This window comes from Phoenix dactylifera, chromosome 7, assembly GCF_051530095.1.
Source record: "Phoenix dactylifera cultivar Ajwa chromosome 7, Ajwa_hap1_PhDact_Kaust_v1.1, whole genome shotgun sequence".
NCBI lineage: Eukaryota > Viridiplantae > Streptophyta > Magnoliopsida > Arecales > Arecaceae > Phoenix > Phoenix dactylifera.
In genome coordinates, this window is record NC_143196.1 from 32,499,151 (window position 1) to 32,515,176 (window position 16,026).

A 16,026-nucleotide genomic window follows, 5' to 3' on the forward strand; every position below is an offset into this window, starting at 1 on the left:
TAAATGTAACAAACGTTAATATTAGAAGGTTTTTATAATTTTTTTTTACAAACCAGAATATCATATTATCTTATAATAGTAAATAGATATTTGTTAATCAACTATAAGCTTACCGAAGAAAGCGTCGATTCAAATAAAAGGGATGCTTCTCCTCTGCTACAAAATTTTCCATCTAATCAGCGGAGTCAGCTTTAAGATTTTTAAGTGACGGACATGGCGACCTTATGCCAGATATTACCTTATGTTAATTCCTGTATTGATCTTTTCTCTATATGCTTAAATTGTTGAGATCAATTAATTAAAATTATTTATTTATTTATTTCCAAGTAGATTTCAAAAACCCATGATGTTTCTTATAATGCATAAATTTAAAATATCTTTATAAATACAAACTTCAGGAAGCATCAAATGGCCACGATTTACAATTATAATGACTTACTTGGACGACTATAACAACAATAAAAAAATAATTAATTACTTTAATATCATAATTTCATCCTTGAAAACCTTTAAATTATCTAGTTCACTATTAAAAGAGACATTATGATCCATTAAATAAAAATACCATGCATCCATATACCTTAACTTTATTATTTTTTAAGAAATAGGTGTACTATTTACCATTGATACTCTATTGACACAACAATAATAAAATAAAGAAAGTTTTTTCGAAAAATAAACATTAAGAAAGACACGACTAGGACATGCATGGCACGTGCGGACGTGCCCCACCTTGGAATTGGAGTTACGCAACAAAAACCAGCACTTCGCGAAGGAGATCGACTGCGAAGAAGCCACCTTCTGCCAAAAAATAGAGGAAACCTCTGCCATTTAATTTTATTCGCCCACATGAAATAACTTACCTAGATAAGGTTATATGTGGCTCGGCCCATCAAGGTTGGAAAATGAGGGTTGATATGTTCATGCACTGGTTTTATTTAAAAAGAAGAATAAGAGAAGATAATTGTATTTTTATCTGCTAGCCTTTATATAGACTAGGAGGTTGACGAAGTTTGGTAACACCGACTAAATTTGGCACAATTAATCACAAATTAATCAAGATGAAGTTTAGTAAGACTGACTAAGTTAGGCACAATCAATCAATCAATGGATTCTAACATCTCCCCTCAAACTCAAGGTGGTAAAGTAGACACTAACTTGAGTTTGAAAACAAGAGATCGAAAGATGCCAGGAGGATGAGTTATGGTAAAGATGTCTACAAGCTGATCAGTCGTAGAAACTGAATCACGAATGTACTGAAAAATTGACGTACCAGATCAAGAGTAGGAGTAGGAGCTGTCCGGGTTTGGAGCGAGATCGCGCCTGCCAAGTTTGCCTTCGCGCAAGCTTCTGACGGTACTATTTGACACGCTGCTGTTGGGGTATGGAGCGAGACCGTGCCTGCCAAGTTTAGCCACCAAGCTTCTGACGGTACAGTTGGACGCGCTGCTGCTGGGGTTTGGAGCGAGATCGCACCTGCCAAATTTATCCGCCAAGCTTCTGAAGGTACGGTTTGACGTGCTGCTGCTGAGGTTTGAAGCGAGACCGTGCCTGCTAAGTTTACCTGCTAAGCTTCTGACGGTACGGTTTGGCGCGTTGCTGCTGGAGTTTGGAACAAGACTGCACCTGCCAAGTTTACCCGCTAAGCTTCTGACGATATGGTTTAGCGCGCTGCTGCTGGGGTTTGGAGCAGGACCGCGCCTGCCAAGTTTACCCGCTAAGCTTCTGACGATATGGTTTGGCGCGCTGTTGCTGAGGTTTGGAGCAGGACCGCGTCTGCCAAGTTTACTTGCCAAGTTTCTGACCGTACAGTTTGGCGCGCTGCTGCTGAGGTTTAGAGCAGGACCGTGCCTGCCAAGTTTATCCGCCAAGATTCTAACGGTATGGTTTGGCGCGCGACTGCTGATAGAGATAAAAGTGGGCCATGATTTTGGGCCATGATTCAGAAAAGTGGTAGCCGAAAAAGTCATCGAAAAAGGGTTTGCTGGTGCGGATGTGAGGAGCCTCACGAGCTTGGTTCAGCTTGAGAGAGAGAGGACGGAAGGGCTGAGAGGATTGACTCTTCCATTCGAAGCCTTACGGAACCTTTGGTATGTGATAAGCCCCACGGGCTTGGGTCAGCTTGAAAGAGAGGGGATGGAAGGGCTGAGGGGACGGAAGGGAGAGATACCTACCGCAGAGCTTCCGTTAAGGATTTAAGAACCTCACTTTAAGCTTGGAGGGAGCAATTGCATGGCAGCAGAGAAGCCGGTCGTGAGGCCCAACAAGACGCACATAGGAAGAACAAGACGCGCGTAGGAAGAGAAGGCACAAGAAGAAGTTGTCGAAGACATGCGTGGGGGCACAACTGCTTAGGGACGAGACAGGACAACCTTGTTCTGATACCGAGTTTATAAAGAAAAATAAGAGAAAAAAATTGTATTTCTACATGCCAGTTATAATGTACAGAAGCAGCCTTTATATAGACTAAAACGCTGACGAAGTTTGATAAGGCCGACTAAGTTTGGCACAGTCAATCACAAATCAATCAAGGTGAAGTTTAGTAAGACCAACTAAGTTTGGCACAATCAATTAATCAATAAATTCTAACATGCTTATTCTAAATGTTTTTTTTTCTCCCTCTCTCTCTCTCTCTCTCTCTTCTGACCTTCGAGAACTTATTGGCCCATGGGTGGAGTAAATTAGGATTCTGGATCAATCCTATCTAATGTTGCTGTCAAATTTGAGTTTGATGTGTTATCGGAGATCCGGATCAGGAAGATCTCAATATCTTAGTTTTTAAATGGTCTATTCTGCATTGCGTTCTATTATTGAGATCCAGATTTAGTATTTAATTCGCTCAATATAATCATGCATGTCATGTTCGGCTGTTACTGCATCCAAATCTGCCAGAGTGCTGGACATTGGCCACATTGGCCAGATTGATGGTGTTCAAACTCATCTCTTGTCACTATGTGCAACTTGTCTAGTGTTCTTATGTGCTTGCAGTTCAAAGCCTCCATCATGACAAGCACTCGAGCAGCTAGTATAGGTCCAAGACAAATTAAGACATTAGCCATTGGTGTTTGCTTGTTTGTCATACTTGGAAAAATATGCTTTTGCCCATAAGACCACTAATACATTGTGCTCTGAAAATATTCTTTGGCAAGAAGGATGTTGCAGATCAATGAAAGATGCCTAGTGAAAGAGAATCTACCATCCTCAGCTATGATACAAATATAAACTATGACAAGGTACTAACATCGATCAACATACAAAATTTGTATAGGCTTTTGCCAGGAATTATACCATAATTGTCAAAATGGCAACCTTTTCGGCTATGGGATTTCAGTGCATGCCATGCATGCAAATTGCCGACCGATTATATTCATAATGATAGCCTGATGAAAACGTCAGGATTTAAATAGAAGAGTATATGGGAACCCATGTGAGTGGGTGTTTAGTCCCATATTGATTATTCGTTGGGTAGAACTTGGGTACTTAAACCCAAATAATACTTTTCGGCTAGCCATTTTGGATGAGGTCCTGAGTTGTTACAAATGGTATCATAGTGGATCTGGCCCATAATCTATGTGAATTAGGGGACACTGCAGCACAAATCTATTGAAGCTGACCACAGGCCAATCGTGGTATTTATGATTAGATTTCAATGGATTCAAACTTTTAGCCTGACGAGAACGTCGGGGTGTGCGGGCGTGTGTTTAGTCTCACATCGGTTATTTGGTAGGTAGATTTTGGATACTTATATAGGATCAAGGAATCTAAATAATACCTTCCGGCTAGCCATTTTTGGTGAGGTCTTAGGTTGTTACATCATGGTTGGGTTATACAGCGATTTGGTTTTTTTTCAAGAAAAAAATAATAATATGGGTTGGTCGATGGCTGATAATGAAGTTTAGGTATCTTGGCCGCAAAATTTGTGCCCCTTTTTTTTCCACATCTAAGGTGTAACAGTATTTAGTCAATCCGTACTGCGACACTTCATGCATTGCGTCATGCAACTCCTTCAAATCTAACATGGTATCCAGATGCTATTTTCATTATCTTTGTCACACCGAACTCGTTTACTAAAGATTGTGACATCTATAGCTTCAAAGGTTCTAGAAATTAAGGAACTTGCTACGTCTTCAAGGAGAAGTCCTTGAATTAGTCTAAATAGTGATGATTCTTGTTCCAAAACACTGATCAGTGATGTGAGTTATGAAAGTGTTGACTGATCTTTTTCTTTTTTAGAGTTGGGCCCAGCCTGTTAGTATAAAAGCCCACTTAATGTTAATGTTAATCTTACCAGAAGTCTATATAGTTTTTTTTTTTTTTTAATCAGAGGTCTATATTATTTGAACACAACTTATATTTTTTTTCTAGCTCATAAACTAGTGTTGCACGCGTTATGTATATAAAAGGAAGCATGAAAGGCTGTGCTTCTCTCATCAAATTAATAGAAATGCGTGGTAATTTTTCTCAAGGCACATTTTTCTGTTTTATCTTGCTTGAAATAAGAATAAAATTGATTATTTATTAAAAAGATATAAGTATCTCCGGAGACGAAAGGAGATATATCGAGCGACTATGCGAGGCAAAGAGTTTGCATTGGATTAGTATAGTGTCAAAATATGTGCTATGCCTTTAATTTGAAAATGTCCTCGGATGGCCAAAAATGAAATCTTTTATAGATAGTGTAGGCAATATATTAATATTATGTTATACCCAATATTTAGAGGGTATATTTCTAGAATTTGAGAACCATTTTTTATTTGGAGCTCTTGAGTGCTACCAAAATTGAGAAACTAGTATTGGAGATTTTCTCTCCTTTATGCTCTTTCCTTATTTGTGAGCATCCTTAACCGTCTCTAATCTCGTGGACGTACTATATAAATTCTTATATTTTGTATTTTTTTTTGATTGATGTGCTACCTCTAAATCTAGCTTTTTTGCATAATAATTGATTGTATTGATGGCATCTTCTTATTTGTAGTGCATTCTAGTTGAGAATATATACTGCATCAAATAGTATGGTATTATTGTTAGCTCCATTACCTTGGAGAGAAAATTGGTATACCAACATGATTGATTAATTGATTAAAGAGTCAAAAAGCATAGAAAAGGAGATGTTTCCCAATCAAAAACAAGAGAGAAATGATTGATTTCGATCCATTAATCAACATAGAAAAGTTTTTGAAAATGGTTAATAACAATAATCCTTGAAGTACATAGGTTCTTTAGATAAAAATCTGTTAGCAACATCAATTGCCATTTTATAATACAACAAACTTTTAGTGAAATGTATATATTATCTTGATCAAGAGCATATGTGGGGAACTCAGATAGGTTGTCCACAGTTCTATAAAAGGGATTGGCAGGTATGATTCAGATAGCTGCATCATGCTACTTCATCGAGCTGAATCAACAGACATGAGAATGCCATTGTCTCACTGAGTTGATGTCTCCATGCAAGTTGGCCAGACTAAAATATTCCTTCCTTTAAATGCATAGGCACATGTTGCAGATCTTGGTCATTAGAAAGCATGAATTGCTTACTATGTTGTAATATGGTTGAACCTGATCCACTGCCCAAGGTAAAATCTACTATGATATGATGCATACTATGAAGACAAGCTGCAAGAAAATCTACTTGTCTCTGCCATTACTTATATGATTTTCTTTCAAAAAAAAAATCTGTCTATCTATCTATCTATATACTTTTTTTCTGAAAAACTTATGTTTAATTAACATTAATCAAGTTTTGAGTTTATAATACATGTATGATAAATGATGGTTATAATACCAACACCTGAATTTGGGAACTTGTCCAGTAACTTTGGTAGAAAGTTGGTAGGTCTACTCACATTTATGAAGCAAACATGGAAGTGGAGTCGGAGCATAGATTTCCCCATCATCATCTCCTTCATGAGAGCTTTTGTGACTTCATGGCGGATTACATCGAAGACATTAGGGCAGCTAGTCGCATAGAAACCGGGGGTCGATTGCGCGCTTACTTCTAATTACATGCAACAAAGGATGGCTAATAAAATTGCAAGCCTCCATCTTTCTCGTTCCAAGGTTTGATGAAACATCAATTCTATCAAGCTCTAAGTTGGCCTATGGAACTTAAGGAGAGCTGGCATTTTATAGATAGTTGCAAAGCTAGTTCAGAAGGTATGAAATTGATGGCTTGCTTCACTTCTACTTGCTTCACTCCTTTGGGGCTACACCCACATCCTAGAAGATGGAGTTGTTTGGAAAGTAAACACTTGTTCTCTTGCACCGATAAGTGTAATGGAGCTGCATTAATCCCCACATACTGAACTAATTGCTAGTGCGAGCCAAAAGAGCAGTCCTCTGACTGCTTTGGTGGCTCTCAGTTTCGTATACAATTCTACAATGGCAAAATGCAATGGCGCCTCAAACAGGTTAAGCACATTGACTACTCCCGATGTGAGAATTGTGGGTTTTGGACTTAATTGAGACAATAATGTTAATTGGTGCTAAAGAGTTCTTGACCTTATCATATTCCCGGGAGTGCCCATATTATTATTATTATGATTATTATTTTTCTAATTTCATTTCGTTGAAGAGAAACAATGTCAAAAAGCCATCATTGGGCCATTCGATGGTAGATTTTACCATTTTCAATTTGATCTAAGACAAAATTTGCATCATTGATTTGATGCAAGTTTTTATCATTGATCCCATTTACTAAATTAGGCCCTATTGATGAGGTCCAACCTTTGATTTTTCACAAATTGTAAAAGTTTTTTTTGCCGTCCATTTTATATATTTTGATAAATTTATACATGAGTCCCTTCCAGGGTGTTGTGGCCCGGGAGGGTGCTATTCGATAAATTTATAAGTGTTCCAACTATAGATTTATTTATATGATGGAACAATATTAATGTCTTATATATTATATTATTCTGATTAATTAAATTATAAATGCACTCTTGGGGCTTTAAGAAAATTATGCCAGTGACAAAACTTTTTGATAGATATTAAGTTAATCATATTTATCAATTTTACTATTTTTCACAGGATTTGATTACCATAAATTACATAGAATTTAAAGTGTATATCTTTAACCCAACCTTATTAGGTGTATAATTTATTGGATGGGTTTTAGATTAATTTTGCTCGTTAGATTTACTATTTTTTGTGGTACTTGATTATTATAGTTGCTATATTTTAATGACAACATCTATTCCAGTGCATTGGTAAAATGCTTTTTTTCATGCAATAAGCATATACTCTTTTTCTTAATTTATGGGCTTAAAATTGATGAGAAGATATTTTATCAAAATTATTCATATTTACCTTGTTTCCTGTATACTTATGGATTATGCAAAGAGATCGAGAAGTTACCATCAACCTCAATCGGTGGGACTTCACAGTAAGAATGCCATGAAAACAAGTTTGCAACGTTAGATTACAGAACAATTTGATGTGGCTTAATATTTTTATATCAAAGTATGAGAAATATTTTTTAGCCTTAGCATCCACTAAATTGTACTTCTATTAGAAATGCAACAAGTTGCAATTGTGGCAGTGGAAATATTTTAGTAAATATTTGATTGATGCATGCCAATTAGGAAGGAGAGATATTGGGTTAGATAGACTCGAACTTCATTTTTTTTTATAAAGAAAAAAAAAAGAGGAGAAGGCTTCATCCACTTCATGAGTAAATGAAGTTAAAATAGTATGAAGATAGTAGTATAGAGGTGGAAGAAGAGAAATGTATAAGATGAGATATAAGATTGCGGATCGTAAGCGAAACTTATAATCGAACCATGTCTTCAGAAATATTTTTGAGTAGTTATGTTGTCTATTAAATCTTGGAAGAAAATTTTATTGTTTTTTTTTCACATTATTCATGCGATAACCCTAACCCGGAAAAGAAATACATATATCCAAGAAGCTCTCTGAAATACATGTATTCAAAAACTCCAAGCCCCAATTATTTTGGAACGACTTTTTCTTTTTTTTGCTATGGCAGATTTTTCATACAATGCATGTACGAATACATCCAATAAAATCAAAATACACTAGCTCACGAAGTGTCAGCGGCAGCTCCCCCTCCTCTGACAAAAGGATATACTCTGAATGGTGGGCCGCGTAGGCAGCCACCCAATCGACCGCCCCATTTGCTTCTCCAAATATATGCTCGGTCTGGAAGGCCACCCCATCCCTCATCATCATCCCTATGTTCCGGATCAAGGGGTGGTCTGTGCTCTCACCCCTCGCCCCTGCACCTCCGTATCCGTCCGATAATCGTGGCCGAATCGTCCTCTAGAATAACCGACCTGGCCTGCAGCGCCAGCCGCGCATGTCGAAGATCAGCCCAGGCAGCTCGCAGTTCTACCTCCGAAACCGACGTATCAAACAACTGGCAGCCACCCGCTGCCACCACCCTGAAGTGCAGGCCCCGTATAACAAAGCCCGCATCGCCCGCATACCTCGATCTAGCACCGATCCATCGAAGTTGACTTTGAGGAAACTCGAAGGTAGGGGTTTACAGGTGAAGAACACCGTCTGAGGAGCTGCCTGAGCAAAAGGAAATTCTAGGTGCCTTAAGCTATCAAAGGTCTATTTGAAGAATAGCTGGCCTGTTAGAGTAATATGAGCTGCCGTTTTTACCAAAAAAAAAAAAAAAAAAATAGCTGGCCTGATGTGACTAGGTTTGTTTTTAAATGTCCCGGTGTGACTTTGGGGCGGGTTAACCTGAACAGGACCCAAACCCAACGCGTGGATTTTGCCCGAAATCTCTTTCTCCTCCTCGCGGCGGCTCCAGCTACCCTCTTCCGCCGTCCGGATCCCCACCAACATTTTCCTTCTTTCTTGGGTGCGCTTCGATCTCCTTCTTTATCTCGAGATCTTCCTCTCTCTTTTCCGTTTGATCGATCTCCATCGCCTCCTCCTCCGGTTGCGGAGGGAGTTCTCGGTGTCGGCGAAGGGCTCGGCCGGCTCTCGGTGATGTGATGTCTCTTTCTTGGATCATTCTTGGCCAGTTAGAATCGATCGAAGCCATGGTAATCTCTCTGCCTTCCTTTCTTTACTGGTTCACGACTCAATTGGATGATCAACGGTTTTGGAGATCCAATGAGGCTAGTTGAACCTTTTCCCGACCCTTCTATTAGTTCTTTATTTTTTTTTACTGCGTTGCCGGTGATTCTTGATATAGATTTTAGTCTCATACTGGAAAAACGTTGGAGTAGTATCGAGTTCGTTAGGGTTTTGCTTATATTTTGACGTCAATTTGGGAGATTTGGGAAATTTATGCATTTTTTTAATGTCGATTCGGTCCCACATGGTGCAGTCGACGTCAAAGAAGGTAATTACGAGAGATGAATGGGAAAGAAAGCTCAAAGATGTGAAGATTAGGAAGGAGGATATGAATAAGCTGGTAATGAACTTTCTCGTAACAGAAGGTTTTGTTGAGGCTGCAGAGAAATTCCGGATCGAATCTGGGACCGAACGTATCCTTTGTTTCTTTGGATCTGTTCTGGGTCCTGTTGATGCATTTTTGTTTAGTGTTGAATCTTGATGTAATATTATTACATTTAATGCCGTTCCTTATTGATGATTAGCGGGCATAGATCTTGGGACGATAACCGATCGCATGGCTGTGAAGAAAGCTGTGCAGTTTGGCAATGTGAAGGATGCAATTGAGAAAGTCAATGATTTGAACCCTATGGTATGTTTCCTTTCTTGCTGACAATCTCCAATGTAATATTTGTGCTCCTTTACTGGATGAGGATGTGCATGTTGTGCTTCTTTCGCCCTTTATACAACCAGTTGCTTTTACATCAGTAAGGGAAACATGGCAGCACAAGGCTGCTAGGGTACCTTTTCATTCACACTATTTTCTTGCCTCACATTTTTCATACTATATTTAAGCATGTAATTGCTGTGGAATATACTCATGTGTTAGATTAGCATAATTCTTGTAGGCATGAAGTTCCCTTTAAGACTAATCACTACAAAGTGTATAGCTTTCTGAGCCAATGAGGGATGTAATTGGGAACATGTTGCACATATGTCGACATAAAAATTGTGTTTTATGTTGAGCTAAATTTTGTTGTTTCAATCTAATCCAAAGATTCAAAATGGCTAAGAGAAGGAATTATCTGTCTTTTAGAGATATTTTATTAAAAGTTGGCCTTCCTTCTTTTTGTTGTTCAACAAATATAACCACAAGTAAAAAGCTTCAAAGCTAAGCCTCACCTTGTAAGCCGATCATTCTTTTCTTTTAGCTTAGTTCCAAGGTTTTGGACCTAGTTGCATTGAGATTGGTTTTGGAAAATGAATTTGTGGTACTCTGCAACTTGTGAGTGATCTTTAGATGGTTGGTTGGTGACAATTCTTAGGTGTCTTCTGACTTCCAGAAACAAATATTTTGATTATAAAGGAGATTCTAAATAAATTAGAAACATCAAGTAATTTTCTAACAATTTGATAAACTGTTAAATGATCCTAAATGATCCAATATGCCCACTTGGACTTGGACATTGAGATCTCCATGGATTTTTTATATTTGTTTCGTTAGTTTTATTAAGCTGTCTTGTCACTTGTAAATAGTTATATTTTAGTTCATGCAATAAATTTACTTGCTCAACTAGTTTAGCTGTGAGACCACCAAGGCCCTACGTGGTTGGTTAGGATAACTTGTTGTAAGTCTGACATACATTTATGCAGGTTTCCAACCCGCAATATACATTCAGGGAAAATAGCAATACGGGTTTGTATCCTTCCTGTTATTTTTGTTTGAGTGTTGTATGAATGAACTTATCTTATAAAATGTAATATCATAAATAATAACTAAAACATCATTTTTGTTCATTATAGAAATATCCATGCTAGCCTTTGTTTCTTCAAATTCTTAAACACCATGTTTTTTTTTGCTAAAGCGGGTATTTTATACAATATGAGTATGGATGCACCCAACAAAATCAGGGCAGCTCCCCCTCCTCAACCCACAAGGTGCCTCCAGAGTGGCTAGCCACATAAGCAGCCACTCAGTCCACGACTCCATTGGCCTCTTTGAATACATGCTTGTCCTAAAAGGCCACCCTGTCCCTCACCATCGCCCAAATGTCTCGAAGCAGGGGTTGACCCGCCCCACCATCGCACGAACCCCTTTGGATCCAACGAATCACTATGGCCGAGTCACCCTCCAATATAATCGAGCTGGCCCGTAACACTCGCCGCGCATGACCAAGGCCAGCCCAAGCAGCCCGCAGCTCAGCCCGTAACCCCATGTTTCATTCTGAATCAATTTTTAACTTAACCATTGTCATATACCAATTGAGGACTATATTAGTCTGCGGCCTACCTTAACTGTATATGTTATTTTGATCTAGTATGGGCATGTTGCATGATAACACGTGAGTATTCATTGTTGAGATATATGTTGTCAGCATATTCCAAAGAGCAAAAGGAGGAACCTGTTGCTAAAACTTCAAATTGATCCATGCCCTAAATGTGTGAACTCCCTCGATGCATTTATGAAAGCAAATTCCAAGGAGTCTTCTGATTCAAATCAGTCCATGTCGGGATACATGACATCCCTATTGTAGATACATGTTCAAAAATGAAAGTTGAGGTAGTTAAATAAAGTTTGTCTTTTACTGCAATATTTAGAAACCATAAACAATTGGATTAGAACAACACATTATGCAGGTTTGTATATTTCTTCCTTTTTTGTATGAAGCAAGATCAGAAATTTTCTTTGCCCTTTGCTACATTTTGAAAAAGCACTAGATAAACCGTACTGTAAGCAAGGAGCGAGCTTAGCTGCCAACCAGAGAAGCCTGTGGAGTGGGGATCCCCATGATGCATGCATATACAGACCAATTTTTGTAGTTGGGCGAACGAATGTGCAATGGGATCTCATCATGCAAACCCTAGCAGGAGAATCTTCAGACCCTTGGGAATGGGGAGTTACTTCTTTTTGGTGGAAGATTAGGAAAATTGCAGTAGATATTGAATGAAAGTGATAGTGGTGCTGCTTTTGATGATGGCAGTTACTGGTAGCCTCCACAATGGTAGGTGAGCATAGGGTAGATGGGGGAGTCAGTGATGAGGAAAAGACAAAAAGCAAAGAAACAATGAAAGTAGAGGAACAGGAGAATTCTTTTGTGGCCGTGGAAGTTGTTGACTTATAAGAACTGGTTCTAGCACATTTGTGAACTTCACCACTGGGCATATACCACATGCTTTCCAACCTGTAAATTGCTCATAAGACCCTATTTCAGGCTGTTTTATGCATTTATTGCATCTTGTAGGATTGAGAAATGAAAATGCATACTGCAGGATTTTGTCCTACCCACAGGCCCTAAGATGCTTTCATATAATATCATAGATGGTATAATCCTAGTCCAGCGTCATTGATTCTATAACGTTGTTAAGGACACTTGTTGTTAAATTATATGTTACCTTTCTTTCCTCAGAGCTGGCTTTTGGCTCATTTTGTTACTTGATTTTAGTATTATTCAGTAATTTTTAAGCTTTATTGGTTGCCGTGTTCTGAGCCACAAACTATAACAACTATATATTGAAGGGAACTAGGCATTGATGCTTGAATTCATAAATGAACCTAAATCTTCTTTGGAAGCAAGGAATTTACAGAAACATGACCAGCACAGACCCAGTATTCTTCTGGGGATGAAAACAGGGATTGGCTGCCAGGTGATTTTTAAGGATTGGATAGCTCTCTTGATACAGTCACGGGGCAGTTTATTGGAAAAATAATAACACTTAAAAAAAAGAAAAACATGACAATCAATATTTTTTATGTACAAATGTCAGTTCTACATGTTATACTGTTATTCGGTGTTGCAATCTAATGTTGGAATGACCCGTGTGCTACTGGTCATTAAGAGTGGCAGTGACAAAGCAAGATAACTGGAGGCTTAACCTTAACAAAATGTAAAACATTAAGTTAATAAAAGGGGATAACTAGAGGTATGACCATAGGAAAGTCAACACTCGTAGGGTTCTTGCTCCAAATATGATAATACAAAGTTTATCCTTTGGGCACAAAATCAAATATATTGCACAAACTCTTTATTTATAATGTTTTGTTTAGGAAACCAGTAAAACTGCAAAATTTTATAGGAGTCAACATGGGAAGGCCCAGGGTTCATAAACATGATTACGTAAGACAAGTTGTCAGTAAGCTCCTAGTTTTGTATTACTAGGAGGGTTCATAAACATTATTCAAAGGCCTAAGGCTGCTTTGACCTGAATTATTTTGGAGTGGAAAACATCTACCTCTGTACATTCACTTTGTCAATAATGCCAATGTAATTCCTATTCTTCTGCAATTTCATATGATGAGACTTGCCCTATAGTTAAAAGAAAAAGAAGCTGTATAGCTACCAACTTTTCTTATTTTTGATTGAAAAACCTGTCTGATTGCCTTTATATATTTTGCTGCTCGATGAGACAATGGATCAGATTCTACCAGATCAACCAACCTGTGGGATTCGTGATCAGTTTGATGATTTTATCCAGTTTTCTGGATGACCTTACATGCAATTTAATCTTAATATATGGATGATGTGGATTTTTCTTGCGTTGGGCTTTCTTTAGAAATTTGATTGCCTGCAAATATATAATGCTATCATCTGTATGAAAGGGACAAAAATTCTGTGTACCAGGGGAACTTCACCGTACTCCAGATTTGATATAATTTTGCAGATTCTGTATGCAAATCCCCAGCTGCATTTCCATCTACAGCAACAGAGATTGATTGAGTTGATTCGCATTGGAAAGGTAGAAGAGGCTTTGGAGTTCGCTCAGGAGGAGCTTGCACCCAGGGGCAAGGAAAATGTAATTCTCTTTTCAAAATTTTACCATGCCGGTTTATTATTATCCACAGCATTCTGAAGTTGATTGGCCTCATATAGGTGGCATGCTTTATTTATCTTGTTTGCTTGTCTGACTCTATTTCAGTAACATTATATGTGAATTGTTATTCTTTGTCAACTAGTTGTGTGGTCTTTTCCCTAACATGATTGTAGTAGAAAATCATATAATGGTGTGGACTGCATAATAGACCAGGATGGAGGGAAATTGAAGCTACATAGGCATGTCGTCAAGATAATAATGTATTTATTTGATATTTATGAAATTGAAATTCGGTGTGTGCAGCAAAGTTTTTTGGAGGAATTGGAGAGGACGGTGGCTCTTTTGGCATTTGAAGATGTAAAGAACTGCCCTTATGGAGAGCTTTTAGATGTGTCGCAACGTTTGAAAACTGCAAGTGAGGTGAATGCTGCCATACTTGCAAACCAAAGTCATGAAAAAGGTTGGTGATATTTTCCATCATCTCCAGTTCTCCCTAGGTGCTATTTTTAGATGAACTGAAGGGTTGGGGTGGAGTTAGCATTGTATAATATTAACAAGTAGTATGTTTCTGAAACCCTATGATAGAAAGTTAAATCAAAAGGGGGAAAACCTATGATAGAACACTCCTTGAAGCTGTATGCAATTTGAAGGACATAAGTTGCACGAATTTGAAATGAAGCACCTCTACAAAATCTTGTCACAATTTTGTCCTACCAACTTCTCCAAGCAATAACCATGCATTGTATTCGAGGTGCTTTTTTTTGAAGGTCTGGGTCGGAATCAGCAATCACAGTTTTTTATGGCAGAATAGTGTCAACAATGCGAACAAGTAATGCATCCTTGAAAACCTTATGAAAACCCGTCCACCAAAGTATTTATGCATTTAGTAAGACATGTTTGAATTGGATTGTTCCTGGATCTGGTTTACTATCAACTGTTTTCCTATTTGGCAGACCCAAAGCTTCCAAGCTTGCTGAAAATGTTGATATGGGCTCAAAACCAGTTGGATGAGAAGGCTGCTTATCCACAAATCAACAACTTATCCACAGCCATGCTCGAAGACCCAGCCATATAAAGTATATAGAAGTTTCTTTATTTGTAACTAGATTAGTTTCTTCTATACTCTGTATCATGTATCAAAATAATGCTTGGAGGCTCGAGCATCCTGTGAATAGCTTCGTACAGGCTTTGTGCTTGTTGCTTTCTAGAATTTAGCTTCTTGATACTACACGGTGCAGAGTGTTTGGGAAATCCTTGTACGCACATATTATGAAATGGATTTAGGCTTGGCATCCAGATTATGTGGTTTATGATGATTTTGCATATTATGTTACCTATCTGATACCAATAGAAAGGAGACATGTTTTGTATGCAAGGGCGGTCCAATACATTTGGGGGCCTTAGGCGAACTCATTAGAAGGGGCATTTTTTATTATTATTTAAATAATATTGTTTTTAATAAGTATAAAAATATTTTAAAATTTTTATTTAAAAATAATTCGCCTAGCTTTTTGAGAAGCAAAATTACTAATTAAACTTTTATACTCAAGATCCATTAAAATACTATTTTCAATCAATAAATTTATAGGAATAGAACTAGTTTCACAATCTTTTTCCTTGTTTATCCTATCTCCATCTGATTCTCCATTATGTTCTTCACTAGATATTGTTTCACTGGCAATCTCATTTTTTAACTCTATTTCGGGTGCCTGTTCTATTGCTAATTCTTGAGTTGAATTTGATGTAGTGTTATGTTTGTTTGTAACAACAAATCTATCTAGAGCTCCTTTTTGAGATTGAATGAGTTTATCGATTTTTCTTTTTTTTTTTGAGTTTTTCATGCCCACAGTCATATTTTCTATTAGACATTTTAATCTATAAATAATATTATCAAACTAAGCAATTAAAAAAACACCACAAACAAATCAAAATATAAAAAAGTTAAAAATGATAAAACTTAATTGTGTCAAGAAAAACAAACTCGGATCCCGACAAGTAGTGCCGAACTTAATTGTATCGAGAAGAGGTGGAATAGTTCCGAACTCGACGGCGAGAAGAGGCCGAATAATGCCGAACCGCTGAAGTAGTGAAGTCACAACCAATCTACAATTGAACCAAAAAATAACAAATTTTAAATTAATTACTTAACTAAATAAAAATTAATTAGACCAAAAAATAATTAAT

The 16,026-nt window shown here is 37.6% G+C and overlaps 1 protein-coding gene across 4 annotated transcripts; it reads left to right on the forward strand.

Annotated features, from left to right (window-relative positions):
- Window positions 1-8,697: 8,697 nt before the first annotated feature.
- On the forward strand, window positions 8,698-15,138 carry LOC103713028 (protein GID8 homolog). 4 transcript variants are annotated; one of them, XM_008799788.5, is made up of 6 exons: window positions 8,698-9,020; window positions 9,308-9,467; window positions 9,579-9,685; window positions 13,693-13,824; window positions 14,146-14,302; window positions 14,796-15,138. In XM_008799788.5, exons 1-6 carry the CDS (start codon window positions 8,970-8,972, stop codon window positions 14,915-14,917), a joined length of 729 nt encoding a protein of 242 aa, XP_008798010.2. In that variant the 5' UTR covers window positions 8,698-8,969; the 3' UTR covers window positions 14,918-15,138. The 4 variants fall into 4 exon arrangements, 3 of the variants coding, with proteins under 3 accessions (XP_008798010.2, XP_088557896.1, XP_038983047.2); XM_088701770.2 differs by having other exon boundaries at window positions 8,709-8,833; XR_016396045.1 differs by having other exon boundaries at window positions 8,737-9,095; window positions 14,146-14,671.
- Window positions 15,139-16,026: the final 888 nt, after the last annotated feature.